This window comes from Ovis canadensis, chromosome 3 (genome assembly GCF_042477335.2).
Source record: "Ovis canadensis isolate MfBH-ARS-UI-01 breed Bighorn chromosome 3, ARS-UI_OviCan_v2, whole genome shotgun sequence".
In the NCBI taxonomy this organism is placed as follows: domain Eukaryota; kingdom Metazoa; phylum Chordata; class Mammalia; order Artiodactyla; family Bovidae; genus Ovis; species Ovis canadensis.
The window spans coordinates 196,373,799-196,390,230 of NC_091247.1; the positions used below are offsets into that span (position 1 = coordinate 196,373,799).

The 16,432-nt window shown below is 40.9% G+C and overlaps 1 protein-coding gene across 2 annotated transcripts in view; it reads left to right on the plus strand.

Annotated features, from left to right (window-relative positions):
• Nucleotides 1-5,975: 5,975 nt before the first annotated feature.
• BCAT1 (branched chain amino acid transaminase 1) overlaps nucleotides 5,976-16,432 on the plus strand; it is a 114,402-nt gene continuing 103,945 nt past the window's right edge. The window contains exons 1-2 of one of the 2 annotated variants that reach the window (XM_069581206.1): nucleotides 5,976-6,056; nucleotides 6,190-6,361. In XM_069581206.1, coding sequence (XP_069437307.1) covers nucleotides 6,356-6,361 — 6 coding nt within the window. In that variant the 5' untranslated portion in view covers nucleotides 5,976-6,056; nucleotides 6,190-6,355. Of the gene's footprint in view, nucleotides 6,057-6,175; nucleotides 6,362-16,432 lie in introns of those variants that run through there. The other variant, XM_069581207.1, reaches the window with a different exon arrangement.

Genomic DNA, 16,432 nt, shown 5'->3' on the forward strand with positions numbered 1-16,432 from the left:
TAGAAGAAAGATTCCATAAATTCCCTCTTGATGTTCTTTTCTTGGTTAAGATGTGTCTTTAAGATTCTGGAATTTCTTTTCTTGCACCTTCAGTCCATATCCTTCACTTATTCCTTATGGGAAATGATTGGCTGTTACTTATTCTAAGCGATTGGGATTGAAGGATCCACAGGAGGTGTGTGGAGCAAATAGAGTGGGCCTCCAGTGATGGGCACTGTACATGTAATAACTCATTTCTCTCTTGAAACATACCTCTAAGGTAGGTACTCCTTTTTTGTATTAGTGATATTAAAAAATGAAATTGAGTTTCCATGAGATTAAATAATTTCACAAACAGTTATATATTAAAAATTAGTGAAGGCGGGAATACAAATTCAGATCTAGTTCTAAAACCAGTGCTTTTCCTTAATTTGTGTTGGGCTTCCCTGATAGTTGGTAAAGAATCCCCCTTCTATGCAGGAGATGCCGGTTCAATTTTTGGGTTGGGAAGATCCCCTGGAGAAGGGAAAGGCTACCCACTCCAGTGTTCTGGCTTGGACAATTCCATGGACTGTATAGTCCATGGGGTTGCAAAGAGTTGCACTCGACTTAGCAACTTTCACTTTGTTTGATGACTATTTATGAAAAAGTGCCTTTTGTTGTTGTTCACTTGCTAAGCTGTGTCCAGCTCTTTGTGACTCCATGAACCAAAGCCTGCTAGGCTCCTCTGTCCTTGGGATTTCCCAGGCAAGAAACTGGAGTGGGTTGCCATTTCCTTCTCCAGAGGATCTTCCCAACCCAGGGGTTGAACCCACATCTCTTGCATTGCAGGCGAGCCAGCAGGGAAGCCTTCTCTTAACTTAGTTTAGAGATATAGAGTTAGGCTTGAGTCTATTTGCTCCATGAGGGACAAGAATAAAGAATCAGATCAAAGGACTTCCCTGGTGGGCCAGTGGCTAAGACTCCTCTCTCCTAAAGCAGGGGGCCTGGTTTCCATCCCTGGTCAGGGAATTAGATCTCATATGCACAACTAAAGATCCTGCAAGCTGAAACTAAATCCCAGCACAGCCAAATAAATAAACATTTTAAAAAGTAAGCTAATTTATTAAAGAAGAAGAATTAGATCAAAAGTAAGTGTAAAGGAGTTGTAAAACTCTGTCTTGTCCTGGAACAGTTGACCCACAGATTAGTAATTTATTCAGGAACAGCTGGGGTTACTACATCTGCCATGTTCAATAAGAAACCCTTGTTGAGCCCCTTCTGTCTTTGGTGGTCAATACCAATGATACTGTGGGCACACATCATCTAGCTTGGTACCCCCCCTCCAGTTTTGATCGGGGTGGCCAATACTCTCTGATACAGTGAGTCTAGTTCTGCATGGAATTTAGATTCTAGTATGCGTGGTGGCCCAGCCTGTAGAGGTTCTGCTTGCAGTGCAGAAGACCTGTGTTCGTTCCCTGATTTGGGAGAATTCCACGGAACAGAGGAGTCTGGCAGGCTACAATCCATGAGCTTGCAAGGAGTTGGACACAATTGAGCAACTAACACTTTCACTTTCATGTATATAAAAAAGGCTAAAGGTAGGCACGTCCCTGGTGGCTCAGTGATAAAGAATCCACCTGCCAATGCAGGAGACGTGGGTTCAATCCCTGATCAGGGAAGATCCCAGATCCTAGTTGCCTTGGAGCAACTAAGCCCATGTGCCACAACTTACTGACCCTGTTCTCTAGAGCCCAAGAATCCCAATGACGGAGCCCATTCACCACAACCACTGAAGCCCGCTCACCCTAGAAGACTGTGCTCTGCAACAAGAGAAGCCACTGAAGTGAGAAGCCTGCACACTGCAACTAGACAGTCGCCTCCATTCACCATAACTAAAGAAAACCCCCGCGCGGCCATGAAGACTCAGCATAGCCAAAAATAAGTAAATGAATAACATTTTTATTAACAAAAAAATGAAGAAGACTAAAAGTAAATCCACTGAGTTCAATTTTTCCTGGAAAATTTCTTAAACTTTCCATGAAGTATAGTATAAAGGAATTTTTGAGTATTAAATTTAGTGTATGTATATACATATATATTTTCCAGTAGTCATGTATGGATGTAAGAGTTGGCCTATAAAGAAAGCTGAGCACCAAAGCATTGGTGCTTTTGAACTGTGGTGTTGGAGAAGACTCTTGAGAGTCCCTTAGACTGCAAGGAGATCCAATTAGTCCATCCTGAAGAAAATCAGTCCTGAGTATTCATTAGAAGGACTGATGTTGAAGCTGAAGCTCCAATACTTTGGCCACCTGATTCAAAGATCTGACTCATTTGAAAAGGCCCAGATGCTGGGAAAGATTGAAGGCGGGAGCAGAAGGGGTTGACAGAGGATGAGATGGTTGGATGGCATCACTGATTCAATGGATGTGAGTTTGAGTAAGCTCCGGGAGTTGGTGATGGACAGGGAGGCCTGGTGTGCTGCGTTCCATGGGGTTGCAAAGAGTCGGACACAACTGAGTGACTGAACTGACTGACTGACTGATATACATATATAATAGTTGCAGGTATTAGAGGGAATATAAAAAAGATAAAACCTTGTAGCAATTTTCATTTTGAAAACTACAGAAAAGGAGTCTTTTTCTGAATTTGTAGAGTAGAATTCTAGACTAGATGTGCCTCTATTTTTCTTTTTCAAAAAATACTTATTATCTTATTTTACTTGGCAGGGTCTTTTGCACCGCAGGCTTCTCTCTATTTGTGGCTCACTGGCTCCAGAGCACTTGGGCTCAGTAGTTTCAGCACTTGGGCTTAGTTGCTCTGCAGCATGTGGGATCTTAGTTCCGTGACCAGAGTTTGAAACCACATCCCCTGCATTGCAAGGTGGATTCTTAACCACTGGACCACCAAGGAAGTCCCCCTCTATTCTTTATGACAGAAAGCCTCATTGTTTTCTGTTAGTTCTCCTGAACCACGTCCCAGAAACTGAGAAAATGTGACTTTTCTTTCCTCTAAAGAAGATTTAGTAAGATACATGAGAGAAATTTTGCAGGCACATAGCTGGCATATAGTCTTCATAATGAATACAATAGCAGATTTTTTAATAACACTGATGACAAAATGGAGCTGGGTTCCTGGGAATCTGAAGTCCCCTTCAAAGCTAGTGTCTCTGGAGACTCCTAGAAATTCTATCTCTTCTTCAAGTTCAGCAAAAACAAAAATAAACCAAAAAATAAAAAAATAAAAACACTGCCTATGGATACAGATATGGATTACATTACGTTTGAAGAATCCAACTTCCCTCAATATCTTTTAACTGTGACTTTCTTGAGTCAATGACAGAATGACAGTCTTGGCTGATGATGACACTCTTCATTTGAGAACAGAAATTTTGGTGTCCGGGAGGGAAGTTTGGGAAATGTGTGCATGTCACAGTGAAGGAGATCTGTGGGACCCTCCTCTCAACACCAGAGGGAAATGGGAGACCAAACACAGCCACAGCGGATAGTCCTCGGGTCCTTCTGCCGATGCTAACTCCCTCAATTCCCCTTTCGCTTTACTTCCAGCTTCCCTTTGCCTTTATGCCGCCTTCTGTCTTCCTTCATTGCTGAAAGAATCCTTTCATGGGAAAGTCATTGGACCTAGATGTCATTGCCAGGCCTGGTTCAGAATCTACTCGTTAATTCATTCAGCTCTGTCACCCCATCACTCTCAATCACCTTCCCATGCTTTATTTCTTCTCATAAAGTTTTCTACTAGCTACCTGATTTTTTAAAAAATACCTTTATCGAGATGTAGTTCACCTCATACAATTTACCTTTTTAAAGAGTATAGTAGTAGTGTTAGTTGCTCAATTGTGTCCAACTCTTTGAGGCCCCATGCACTGTAGCCCGCTACGCTACTCTGTCCATGGGATTCTCCAGGCAAGAATACTGCAGTGGATAGCCATTCCCTTCTCTAGAGGATCTTCCCCACCCAGGGATCGAACCCAGATCTCCCGGGTTACAGGCAGATTCTTGACCATTTGAGCTACAGGGAAGACCTACTTAAAGAGTATAATTCTGTTTTATTATATTCACAGAGTGGTGCAACACTTACCACAATCTAATTTTGGAATATTTTCATCATCCCCACAAAAAACTCAATACACATTAGCAGTGACTCTCTGTTCCACCATCCTTTCACTCCAGATTGGCAATAACCATCTATTTTCTGTCCTATTCCAGATACTTCAGATGAATGGAATCATGATTGGTGATCATTTGTGACTGGCTTCCTCCACTTCATGTAATGTTTCCAAGGTTAAATGCAGCATGCACCAGTAGTTCATTTGTTTTTATTACCAAATAATATTCTATTCTGTGAATATACCACATTTTATTTATCCATTCAGCAGTTGATGGACACTTTGCTACTTGATTTATGTTCATACAATTTAACCATTCATTCACCTAACCAAATTTAGTTAAGCATCCACACACGCATTTATGTTGAATACTCCCTCTCCAGGGTGATCGATATGATCTCAGGGGCCTCCAGGCAACGGCTTGGAGTGGGGCTTGGGTTCCCAGCCAGAGATTGAGGCCGGGTCGCAGCGGGGAGGGCACCAGATCCCAGCCACTAGACCAGTGGTTAGTGACAAAGGTCCTGGCCCTTTGGCTTTGCAGAAAAGAATTCCCACAAAGATGGAAAAGTAATGAACCAAATAAAGTATTTATTAAGAGGGGAAAAAAAGTAAAATACTTGTGGATAGCCACACAGGTGGACTCCAAGAGTGTTGCTGAGTTGAGTCCTCGTGGCAGTTTGAATTACATTTATGTGGTATTTCTTCTGGGTTTCCTTTGGCCAATCATTCTGATTTGCCTGGTTCACAGTCCATATTTGGTATATCACAGGATCCTTCCATGTGCGCACATGCATCTCTTAGACAAAATGGATTTAACCAAAAAGGCATATGGGTAGAACAGCCCTTGACATACTCCCCCTTTGACCTTCAAGGAACCTTTTCTGTACATATGTGGTTGGGGCGATCTCCTGACTTCGAGAAAAGAAATATGTGGCGATCTGGGCAGGGCCCAGCCTCCTCCCTAATTGTCCTGCTTATTCTAGAGTTCAGTTCATAGGGGGTAAATCTCCAATTGCTTGATGCTGTGGGGTGGGGAGGTATCTGCCTCCTGCCTCACACTAGCTTTAGGAGATGACTACCACAAAGGATCCACCCTCAGGAATCTCGTAATCTAATGATGTTAACATCACGTATGCATACTCAGTCGCTATCCTGTCTGACTCTTTGCCACCCCATGGACTGCAGCCTGCCAGGCTCCACTGTCCATGGGATTTCCCAGACAAGCACATCCATGCAAACAAATAATTAAAATAAGGGATATGGACAAAGCACAGTGCACAGACAAGGGCTCAGTTCTGACTGAGGGATTCAGCTTTAATTTCATAGTAAAGACTTCAGCTGATAGTTACAAAAACGGGAAGTTCCCTGATTGACAGAGTGAGTTGCGGTCAACCAGAAGGGCATTTAAGCAAAAATCCTGGAGCCTGACCTGAGACCTGGAGAAGTAGCAATGCTGGAGCTTTCTTATATAGAAGACAAGAGAGGACTCAGAGAGGATGAACTGGTCTAGCAGGCAAATCATAAAGAATTTTACATGTTCAGTCAATCAATTAAAATGATTTTCCCAGGTACAAAAGAAATTGACCAAAAAAGAAAAAAGTTTGAGCAGGGACTGTGGGACTAGAGGAAGGGGGTGGGAGAAACAGAGATTGGGCAAACTCTCAAAAACCATGCATGTGCTTCTTACTATGCGAATAATAACGTTTAAAATTTTCTGTTTTAGATGTCAGGAATCCACTGTGTAACTTTGAGCAGGGGAATCCGGGAAAGTTGCTCTGGGGAGAGTCGGAACTCAGGTGGGCAGGCAGCCCGCTTAGGAGGGAACTGCAATCAAGGTCTGTGATCTGTTTTGTTTTTGTTTTTTCCCTCCTCCTTGACATGCTACATTTTCACATCAAAGATACGCACACGCCAAGGCACTAACCCAAGGGTAACGTGTTTGAAACGCTAGCATCTTCCTCCAACCCCACGGGTGAGCTGAGCGGTGGATAAGGGTCTGAGCTGGGTGCAGGGGAGGAATTTTCGTGTTGGAAGAAACGCTACCCTCTGGGGGCAGTGTAGGGGAAACACAGCCTCAAGACTCTTCCTGCTGATGCAATCTGCAGGAGAGCCAGCAGACTTCGCAGCCCGGGCCAGTCTGCGACGCGCCCGCCACGTGTGCCCGCCGCCACCCCGGCCGCTTCCCCAGACTCGCGCCTCCTGGAGAGCCCGGGACGCAGCGCCTCTGCCTCTGCTCACCTCTAGCTGCTGTGTTCGAGCTCTGGCCCCACGATGAAGGTAACCGCTTATGATTCTGACTGTACTTGTACAACAATGTGTGTATGAATTGAGCCCGCGATTCCTCAGACAGAGTTGGCAGATAGAGGACGGAGGAAGAACCGGCTGGCTAGTTGCCATGCAAAACGCTTGCAGCATCTTCCTTATCAATGAAGCTTGGACCGAACCTTCTCTTCATTTTTCTCTTCAGGTTTCTGCTCAACCCGTCACAGGATGTGCCGCCTCAAGGTTTTTCACAGCTGTATTTGTGAAGCGAGATAAAAGGCGGCACGCAGCTCCCTCCCCTGCCTGTTTTGAAGTCTGGAAAGGGAGAGGAAGCTCTTCTCAGTTTCTTTTTTTTTTTTTTTTTTCTTCTCTTCTCAGTTTCTGAGATGCACAGGAGGTGGGGGATTTTGGAGAAGAGGTCTGGGGGTGTCACTGGTAGTACATGGCGGTTTTCTGCTGGCTGAAAGTTACAAAGGTTCATAACTACCTGACGGTGGGAGATGGAAGGAATCTGTCCCATCTCTATTAAAAACAGAAGGGTCTTACTCTGTTCCTTGTGGAAATTCACGCTCCTAGGAGTTACAAATCATCAAATAAGCCTAAGGGCATTTTTTTAAAATTCGAGAGCACCCTAGTGACTTTTATTCTTATGCTAATCAAGGATAAAGAGCCTAGATGCTTGTTACTTAGGAAGGTGTAGAAATGAACCCTTTTAAGGGTTCTGTTTTCCCACGTTGGAAAACTGCAATTGATTCAAAAAATGAAGAGTAGCTTTTTTTTTTTTTTTAAAGAAAAGAGAAGCAAGGGCAAGTACTATTGCTATCCAACATCCTGGAAGTAGGCGAGTCCTATATGCAGTCTGAACTTTGAGGGGAAAAAAGGCCACAATTCAGAGTTTCCTAAGAGAGTGTTAAGTACAGTTGCTAACTGGGCTTATCCACAACCCATCCCAGTCTACAACGGTGCTTACAAGAAAGGATGTGTCAATGGTGTCTTTTCACCAAACAAAAATTTCCACTATGATTAAGTAGGAAATGAGTGGAAAATGTAGTTCTGTATTAAAACGGATCATGCAAATGTGCTGTTGAAAAAAGTCTCTAGAGATTTCTATTTCTGGCTTGCTCATGTCTGTCTAATTTCAGATGCAAAATATACTCTGAGTATCGAATTAGTGAGTAAAAGGAGAGAATTATGAGAATAAACAGTCTTGTTTTTCAGCTTTCTCCTGTCCCAGGTGGGATTTAGTGGATTATGCATTTTTGTAAGTTCATGGGTGCTTTAGCATGAGTACAAAACCCCCGGCCCTTTACAGAGGAAACTGGAGGATCTCTTCCAGTAGTCTCATCTCTGTTTTCTTATATTTTACTAAGATTAAGAAAGAATGATTATGTGTTCTAGGCATGGTCTAAGGTGTATGTAAGGTTCCTTTAAGTTTTTTTTTTTAAATTTTTTAATTTCAAAAACCTTTCTACTCACCTTTTACCTCAGTATTTCTATCATAATCATCATTTTAACATGACACCATGATAAGATCTGCCTTGCTGCTGCTGCTGCTTAGTTACTAAGTCATGTCCAACTCTTTGCCACCCCATGAACTGCAGCCAACCAGACTCCTCAGTCCATGGGATTTGCCAGTCAAGAACACTGGAGTGGGTTGCCATTTCCTTCTCCAGGGGATCGTCCCAACCCAGGGATGGAACCCGCATCTCCTGTTTGGCAGGCGAAGTCTTTACCACTGAACGACCTGGGAAGCCCTTGATAAGTTCTGTCCTCAGATAATTTTCCAGACATAGTCTTGCCTGGGAGCTATTATTTTAAGATGGACACATACAGAACAAACAACCGAGTGGGAAAAATTGCGTACACATTGAATAAGATGTGTGTAAAAGTGGGAAGTACCTATTATAATTTACTGAATGAAAGTGGAGATGACGTGTATCCGAAAGGACAGAGACGAGTAGCCTTTGTCAGGGATGCATGGTTAAGTGAAGTGTGTGTGCAGGGGGCCAAACAAGAGGCCTGGCAGGGAGGGGGTGGGGATTCACATTCCAGACACAGGATGTGGCCCCTCAGGCCAAGCTCAGAGAAGTGCAGCTAGTTAAGCAGGCCTAACAAAAGGGCATTGGTAGAACCTGAGGTGGTGAGAATAAAAGAAAAAGCAAGAACAATGGATGAGAGCTTCATTTTGGCCAGTATTTCATGTAGTAAGTCTCTGTAGTAAATAATTTCATCTGATATTAGAACCGTAGAGAAAAAGGAAGGTGAGTTAAGAAAACTTTCATTTGTAATGCAAGAATTTCTCTTGCTTGTCGGGTCATTGAATCTAAGGTCTAAATATTGAAATGGGCTTAACATCTTGTGAAAGAAAGTGGAAAATAGTTGATTATTACAGAGATTTATGTGAAGAATTAAAATCAAGTTATGGTTTCTTTCAGTAATTGTGTATTTCCCAATTATTTTCATAATTTCAGATACTGTCTCTTAGTTCAGATCAGGACTTTTAGCTCTATAGTGGAGGAAAAATAATTCTCCCTCTATACTACGCTTGGCTGAACTCTTGTTTAGTCACTGAGCTGTGTCCGACCTTTTTGTGACGCCATGGACTGTAGCCCTCCAGGCTCCTCCATCCCTGAGATTTCCCAGGCGAGAATACGGAAGTGGGTTTTCATTTCCTCCTCTAGATCTTCCCAGCCCAGGGATTGAACTGGTATCTCCTGCTTTGGCAGACGGATTCTTTACCACGGAGGCACCAGAGAAGCCCTCTTGGCTGAAATATCCCCACAATAAAACACAGATTAATGGGGGAGGAGTCAGGGGGAGCAAGTTTAATAACATGTATACCTCCTGTGTACATCGAAAATGTCCAGGAAAACTTGAGTAACTCCTTGAAATGACCCAAGCTACCACCTTAAATATCATCTTCAGCTAAAGACTAAAGAAAGATATTGAGGTTTGGGGCAAGCTAGTTATGGGAGGTTATCAAACAACGCACAGAGAACAGGAATAAACTGCATGTTTAAGTCAGTACCTTCTCCTTGTTAAGAGTTTCTAGAGATTTTATTATCCTTCCTTTCCTGGTACAGAGAGGGAGACACCCTTCCAAATAGGGATTTCCCTCATAAATGCAACTTCTACTCTGGTTTCAGATATTCTTTTGTGTCTATAGCTTTTCAAAAATGATCAGCTCAAAATTGTCCTTATGCTAAAGAGGCATATTTTGGGGGTGGTCTATTCTGCTCCCCTTAAGTGCATTATTTCTGATATCAAGATAATAGACCAGGGGAGGGTTGACCTAAAATAAATAGACTGCAGCAAATATTTCTTGGACACAGATGGGTTTATTTGGGGGTCAGCGGAGAATTAAAATTTGGGGTCTGTGACCAAGGCCAGCCACACACAGCAAGTCTCTGCATAGCAAGAGAAGTCTTTACACAGAGGAAATTGACATTGGGAGGGCTGTAGTAAACAGAGTCTGTGGCTTTTCGTTGAGTTGTTGCTGGAGTCTTTCTTCTTTTTGGACTCTGCTATGATCGTGGGTCTGGGGCTAGAGAATTCCCTTTTCTGTTCTCCTGGGTCATTTAATTAAAGTTTCAAATTTTTTTAAAGAAGGGCACAGCTGGATAGTATAAACTGGGAAGTCTAGGGTTATGAGTAAACTATTTCTGTGCATGAATGAAGAATTATTTCTAAACTGTGGATACCTTGCATGTTTGGTTTAGTTATATCTTTGGGGTTTCAGGTTGTCTGATTCTCAGTGAGGGTAAGAAGATGAAAATGAAGGGCTTTCTCTAGCTTATTTTAGGCTTGGCAACTGTTAATCTTCTAACAGATGCCACTCTAAACAAACCTAGTGGAATGGTCAGCCTTATTATGCCAGAGGGGATTTGGTTACCATATTAGAATGAGAATCTGGTAACTTCCAAGATGGACATCATTATCCCAGGCATCTTCTACTTTCTATATAATACCATCATTCTTTCTGAGCACAGGAGGAAACTGTGGCCAATCTGCTCATTTTACAGTTGTAAATATGGCAGTCTTTGTGTCGTAACTTGATCCCCGTAACAGCTGTCCAAATGCTCTAAACATTTAAAGTGACATATGGTAAAATTTCCTACTGATGGGCTTTCCTGAGCCTCTGTAGCCCATTTGGTAATACATGTCAGTGGCCATTCAACTAAGTCCACTGAAATTGGACACTGCATAATATCAACTTAAGGTGCCACATGCTTTAAATGTTTTAAAATGGAGTGTTGGGGATGCTCTGATTCTAAACCTAACTTTGCAATTGCAAACATTCTTATTGTAAGATCTAGTCTATGATTGACAGTATCAACGGTGAGCATGAAGCCAAAGCAGAAAGTCTTTTCTAGCACACACAAGGCTTCATGTGTCAGTTGCACCTGTGCTTCCCATTCGTCTTCTCAAGTCTACAGGCTGAATTACCTCTAGAAATTGAGTACTTATATCCTTAAAATAACTTAGACATTAGATCAGTTTATTAATACAGCATAGCATATAAATATTTTCCTATTGTCATATATAGGCCATGCCCTTTTTATAGGAAAAACCACTTTGCAAAATATTTCTCTCATGTTCAATGATTAATGGGAGAAAGAAAATCTTAAAGAAAGAGATAATCACACTCTGGAAATATAGGGAAAAGGTCAAGAAGAGAGGAAAAAGGAAGACAAGTTAAAAAAAATAGAGGAAATGACATTACAACAAACAAATGTCTGGAAGAGTTGTATTGAAAACATGTGATTCTTTGTGATTGGGAAATTGTGAAATATTTGTAAAATTTGGCTAGTTACATTAACAGCTCTATTTTTCATCTAAAAAGAACTAATTCATTGTTTTTTTTTATTTTGCTATGTGGATCTGAATATGTGACCAATTGCATATACAGTCTAACCCCTCGTCTGAGAAAATGATTTTGCTATTTTGACTGGAAGTGGTTAAGAATTCTAGGACATGAAAGTTCAAATTCTGACTCCTTATAAATCTAGATAGAAGGGACACCTGTTGGGATGTTCTAGGCCAAACATGCCACGAATGTCTCTTACGTGTCCAACAAAGACCTTCACAGAATTTGGATTTAAGGCCAAGTATGGATTTGCACATGGTGATCACTCAGCAGTTGTTAACATTCCATCACTATGGTAAAGGGCAGTTTTGCCTAGTACCTTTCATTTCGTTTTAGCTGATTCAGATTCAGAGTTGTATAGTGCAGGAATCTGTAATGACAATAAATGTTTCTTTGAACTTTGAAGATATAAAGTAGAGTTAAAGTGGAGTTGTAAGGTCTGCTTGGGAAAGCATAATAATGCATTATGAGGAATTTCATGGCTTTCAAGTTTGGTGAATGGTCTGTATACCTGCAAGATTAGTGTTGATGTTTATAGAGGAAACACATCCAGGTTTTGAGAAGGACTTCTTTGCTTAACAATAGTAGAGATGCTTTATATTTCTAAATGCTATACATAATGTTACATAAGACTGAATTATAACCTCAAAATCCTCATATGAGGAAAGCACGACAATTATATTATTAACTCCCATTTTACAGATAAGGAAAAATGAAGATCAGAAAACTAACTTAAATTGTTTAAGACCATAAATAGCACAACATGATGAGGAACTAGGTATTTTGACTCCTAGTCCAGTGTGCTATCTCCTTCACTGGTGTTCTAATCCATTTGGGGTCTGACATCACTTTATAAATCTTAGAAGAATGTACAATCTCCTCCAACAAAAAGTACAAACATACATAGGCACAAAATTTTATATCTAAATTATTTGTTGTTAAAATCAGGACAGTGTAGTCCATACAGCATGGAAGACTGGTGGAAGATACTGAAATAATCAAGTTTTTACAGCAGTGGAGAGTTATTGGCTCTTGCTCCTGTAATCAGCTAGAAATAGAAGCAAGAGTTCCACACTGTTCTTTGAATATCAAATATATCTGCCTCTAGGGATGTCCCTGGTGGTCCAGTGGCCAAGATTCTGAGCTCCCAATACATAGGTCCCAGGTTCAATCCCTGATCAGGGAACCAGATCCCACATGCTGCAGCTAAGTGTTTGATGTCACAGCTAAAAGATCTTGCATGCTGAAACGAAGATCAAAGATCTTGGATGCCACAATTAAGACCCAGCACAGCCAAATAAATAAATCAATTTTTTTTTTTAAAAAGGATAATATCTGTCTTTAGACCAAACAGAAAGACAACAAATATTTTCTTTGTTTTTTAACCATACATGTTATCAGTTTCATCTTTTTCTTTTATTTCATAAAGACCCAAGGTGTAGAGTGTAGGGGAGGAAAACATGTTTTCTTCCATCTTTTAGGTTCATTTCTTGGTGTTTTGCAAATTAGGCTGACAAAAGACACTGTAAGAAGAGGAGAACCATTGATTATCTCTGCAGCTTGCATACAAACTGGAGAAACTCAGTGATGACTAACTCACAGGGTGGTTAGAATGTGGGTTTATATAACATCCTAACAAAGAAAAACACATTTGTAGAGAACTGATGAGACAAAGGCAAACGTTTTAGATTTCCAAGGGCAGCAATCTGTGGGGAGGTAAATATACAAGGGATACTAATGGGGTAAGATTTGTTTGTTCAGGTCCATCTCAGTACTGACTTTTTGGCTCCTTGGTGGCTGTAAAACTTCTGCAGGAGAGGAGACTCTGGGCAGTCCTCATTTCTCAGAAGTTTCTACTTTTAGTCAGTGAAAGGGAGGCTCCAGGGAGGCTTCCTGCTGTGTCTGTTGGCTCTCTTGTGCCTTCAGCTTAAAATAACCCTTATCACAAAGTGGCATATTTTGGGATGTCATATTTTGATCCTCTACAATGGTCAAGAGCAGAACTTAATTCATGAAAGCTGCACCCTAATTTATTTGATCTTCATCTCATTTTGAAGTGTATACATGGCCATTTCATTAAACAGGGCTAAGACATAATTTCTTAGTAGAGTTTAGTAGTTTGGGGTGCTTAGGTTTCATTAATAACTTCCTGCCCAAAGGGAACATCTACACAGCTGTGTTGCTACCAGATGACCCCTGCCTTAGCATATTTGGCCCAAGTCCAACAATCTTTCACTTCTTTCTTCTTCTCTCATCGCCCTCACCCCACTCCATTCAACCAGATACCATATTCTACGGATTCTATTTTGTTTCTATACGTTCTCTCTTTCCCACTGCTGGTGTAACAATGATTTATGCTCTCATTATTTCCTGCTGGAATTATTTTGAAAGTCTTTCAGTTGGTCTCAAGATTAATTTTTAAAAATTTTCCTAAGGCATTTTTTGATTATGTCATTCATCCACTCAAAATACGTCTATGACTTTCCCATTGCCTTTGGAATTTAACTTAGGGCATGAAGTCTTTTTCTACTCGGTCCTCTCTTTTATGTGTATGTGCTCCTCCAGTCATAGTGGAGGATTTACTATTCTTCAAGATGAGCTTTCACATTTCCATATATTCATGTCTCATTCCTTCCTTCCTGGACTTTGCTCATGGTCCAGTGGTTAAGAATCTGCCCGCCAATGCAGGAGACACTGGTTTCATCCCTGGTCTGGGAAGATTTCACATGCTGCAGAGCAGCTAAGCCTGTGCACCACAACTACTCAGCCCTGCTCTAGAGCCCAGAAGCCACAACTACTGAACCTGAGTGCTCTAGAGCCTTATCCCAAAGTGGCATATTTTGGGATGTCATATTTTGATCCTCTACAATAGTCAAGAGCAGAACTTAATTCATGGAAGCTGCACCCACATTTATTTGATCTTCATCTCATTTTGAAGTGTATACATGGCCATTTCATTAAACAGGGTTAATACATAATTTCTTAGTAGAGTTTAGTAGTTTGGGGTGCTTAGGTTTCCTATTTCATTAATAACTTCTTGCCCAAAGGGAACATCTAGCTGTGTCTCCACAACTAGAGACACCACTGCAGTGAAAGGCAAGTGTACCACAACTAGAGCGTGGCCCTCACTCATCTCAACTAGAGAAAGCCCGTGCACAGAACTAAAGATCCAGTGGAGAAGGAAATGGCAACTCACTCCAGTACTCTTCCAAAAAATCCCATGGATGGAGGAGCCTGGTGGGCTACAGTGCATGGGGTCGCGTAGAGTAGGACACGACTGAGCAACTTCACTTTCACTTTTCACTTTCGTGCATTGGAGAAGGAAATGGCAACCCACTCCAGTGTTCTTGCCTGGAGAATCCCAGGGACGGAGGAGCCTGGTGGGCTGCCGTCTATGGGGTCGCACAGAGTCGGACACAACTGAAGCAACTTAGCAGCAGGAATGGACAAAATTAAAATAAATAACTTTCAAAAAAATTCCTTCCTTGCCGTTTATACCTTCTTCCCATCTGTCCCCTCCATGATGCCCCTCATCATATGGCTCACCCCCATGTTCTCATGTGACTTGTTTTACAGTGGAGTGTAAAACAGTGACTTGTTTTACAGTGGAATGAGAACGTGAAAGATGGGAAGGTTAAGAGCAGAGTCTCCTTTTGGAGTCAGGAAATAAGATATTGATCATATTCTACAATCTCTGCACTCACCTTTCCTCTCTTGCGTGAACCCTGTACCATCAGTGGTGCTTTTACAGGTACTTGTTGAGCTAAATCAACGTCCTCTTTCTAGATTTCCTAGATTCAGATTCATTGATTCTGTTTTATATTTCTTTGTTTTCAAACTGTAGATATATTTTTCCACATAGGAATTTATTTGATGTTAGAACTGTAATTGACTACCAAAATATAGAGGGTTATAAAAACACAGACAACAGTAAACACATGTTTTAATGCCTATTGCCGGATTCATTTCATACAGCTACTGACTGATGTTAGAGTGTCAGTGGTGAAACTGTACATAGATTGTAAGCATACATTGAAAACATTTCTGGAAAAGTTCATTCAAAAAGATGCTACATAACAATATGAAACTGGACCCATGAAAATCATAAAAAACAAACTCAATAATGCCGGTTCACTAAATCACTACTGCCTTCAGATTTAGGCAGTATGTAAAGAGACCATGCCCCTGCCACACCCCAAGGAACTGACGAGAATTTAGAACAAATTCTAAGTGTCTAGGAATGTTAACTAGTTCCAGTACCGTTTAACGTGGGGATTTTCTGTTGTTGTAACAAACAAAGCAGTTTTTAAGCAAACTAATTAATGCATACACTGGCAAACAAATCCAACAAAAGAGGCACTTAGAGGCAGTGTTCATTGAACACTGGAATTTTGAAAGAAAAAACCTCTTAGGTCATTTTAGGCATTTACTTCTGCTAAAGAAGGATTGTTCTTTTAAGTTTATTTTTCGAGCTTTCAATTCTATTCCACTCAAATACCTCAAGAACCAAGACGTCTCAAATCTTCTGTGGACAATTTTGCCACTTACTATAGTCACTATTTGAACATTTCCTGAAAATTAACTTATTTTTCTTTTCTTTTGGGTCTGTATTCTATTTGCTCTAATTAGTAGTGTCAGTAATTTAGTGACTATGTGGATATCGTATGTCAGTAATGTTTATGCTACTTTAATTATTTCATGCTTGCCTCTTACATTAACATTGTGTCTGAAAACAAAACAAAATACATTGTGTCTGCTAGTCCAGCAGGCAACCAGGCACCTTTCCTCCTCTTGATGACATTCTTAGAACATTTATTCACAGTAGCCCATCAGTCTACAATTTGATGTTAAAAGACAACATTTTGATGCTGGGAATGAGGGGTCCTTTGCAACCACATGAACTTAACTACACACTGTGAGATTTAGTAGTTCAACATCATTGTTAATGTTTAATTAGATGTGACTTGTATTTACTTGTACCTGTGTGAAATGACATCCAAACCAGAGAATTTACTGCAGCACTGTTTGTAATAACAAAAGATTGGCAGTCATCCACATATCCAACAGATGTAAAAAAGAATGACGTTAAAAAAAACAAAAAAACAAAAAAAAACTAGTGGAGGGAAGAATGAGTAAGCTCTCTATACACAGATAAAAGGAAAATCTCCATGATCCTTTTGACTGTGTACATTTATGTATTTGAAAAATGCTGATCAGAG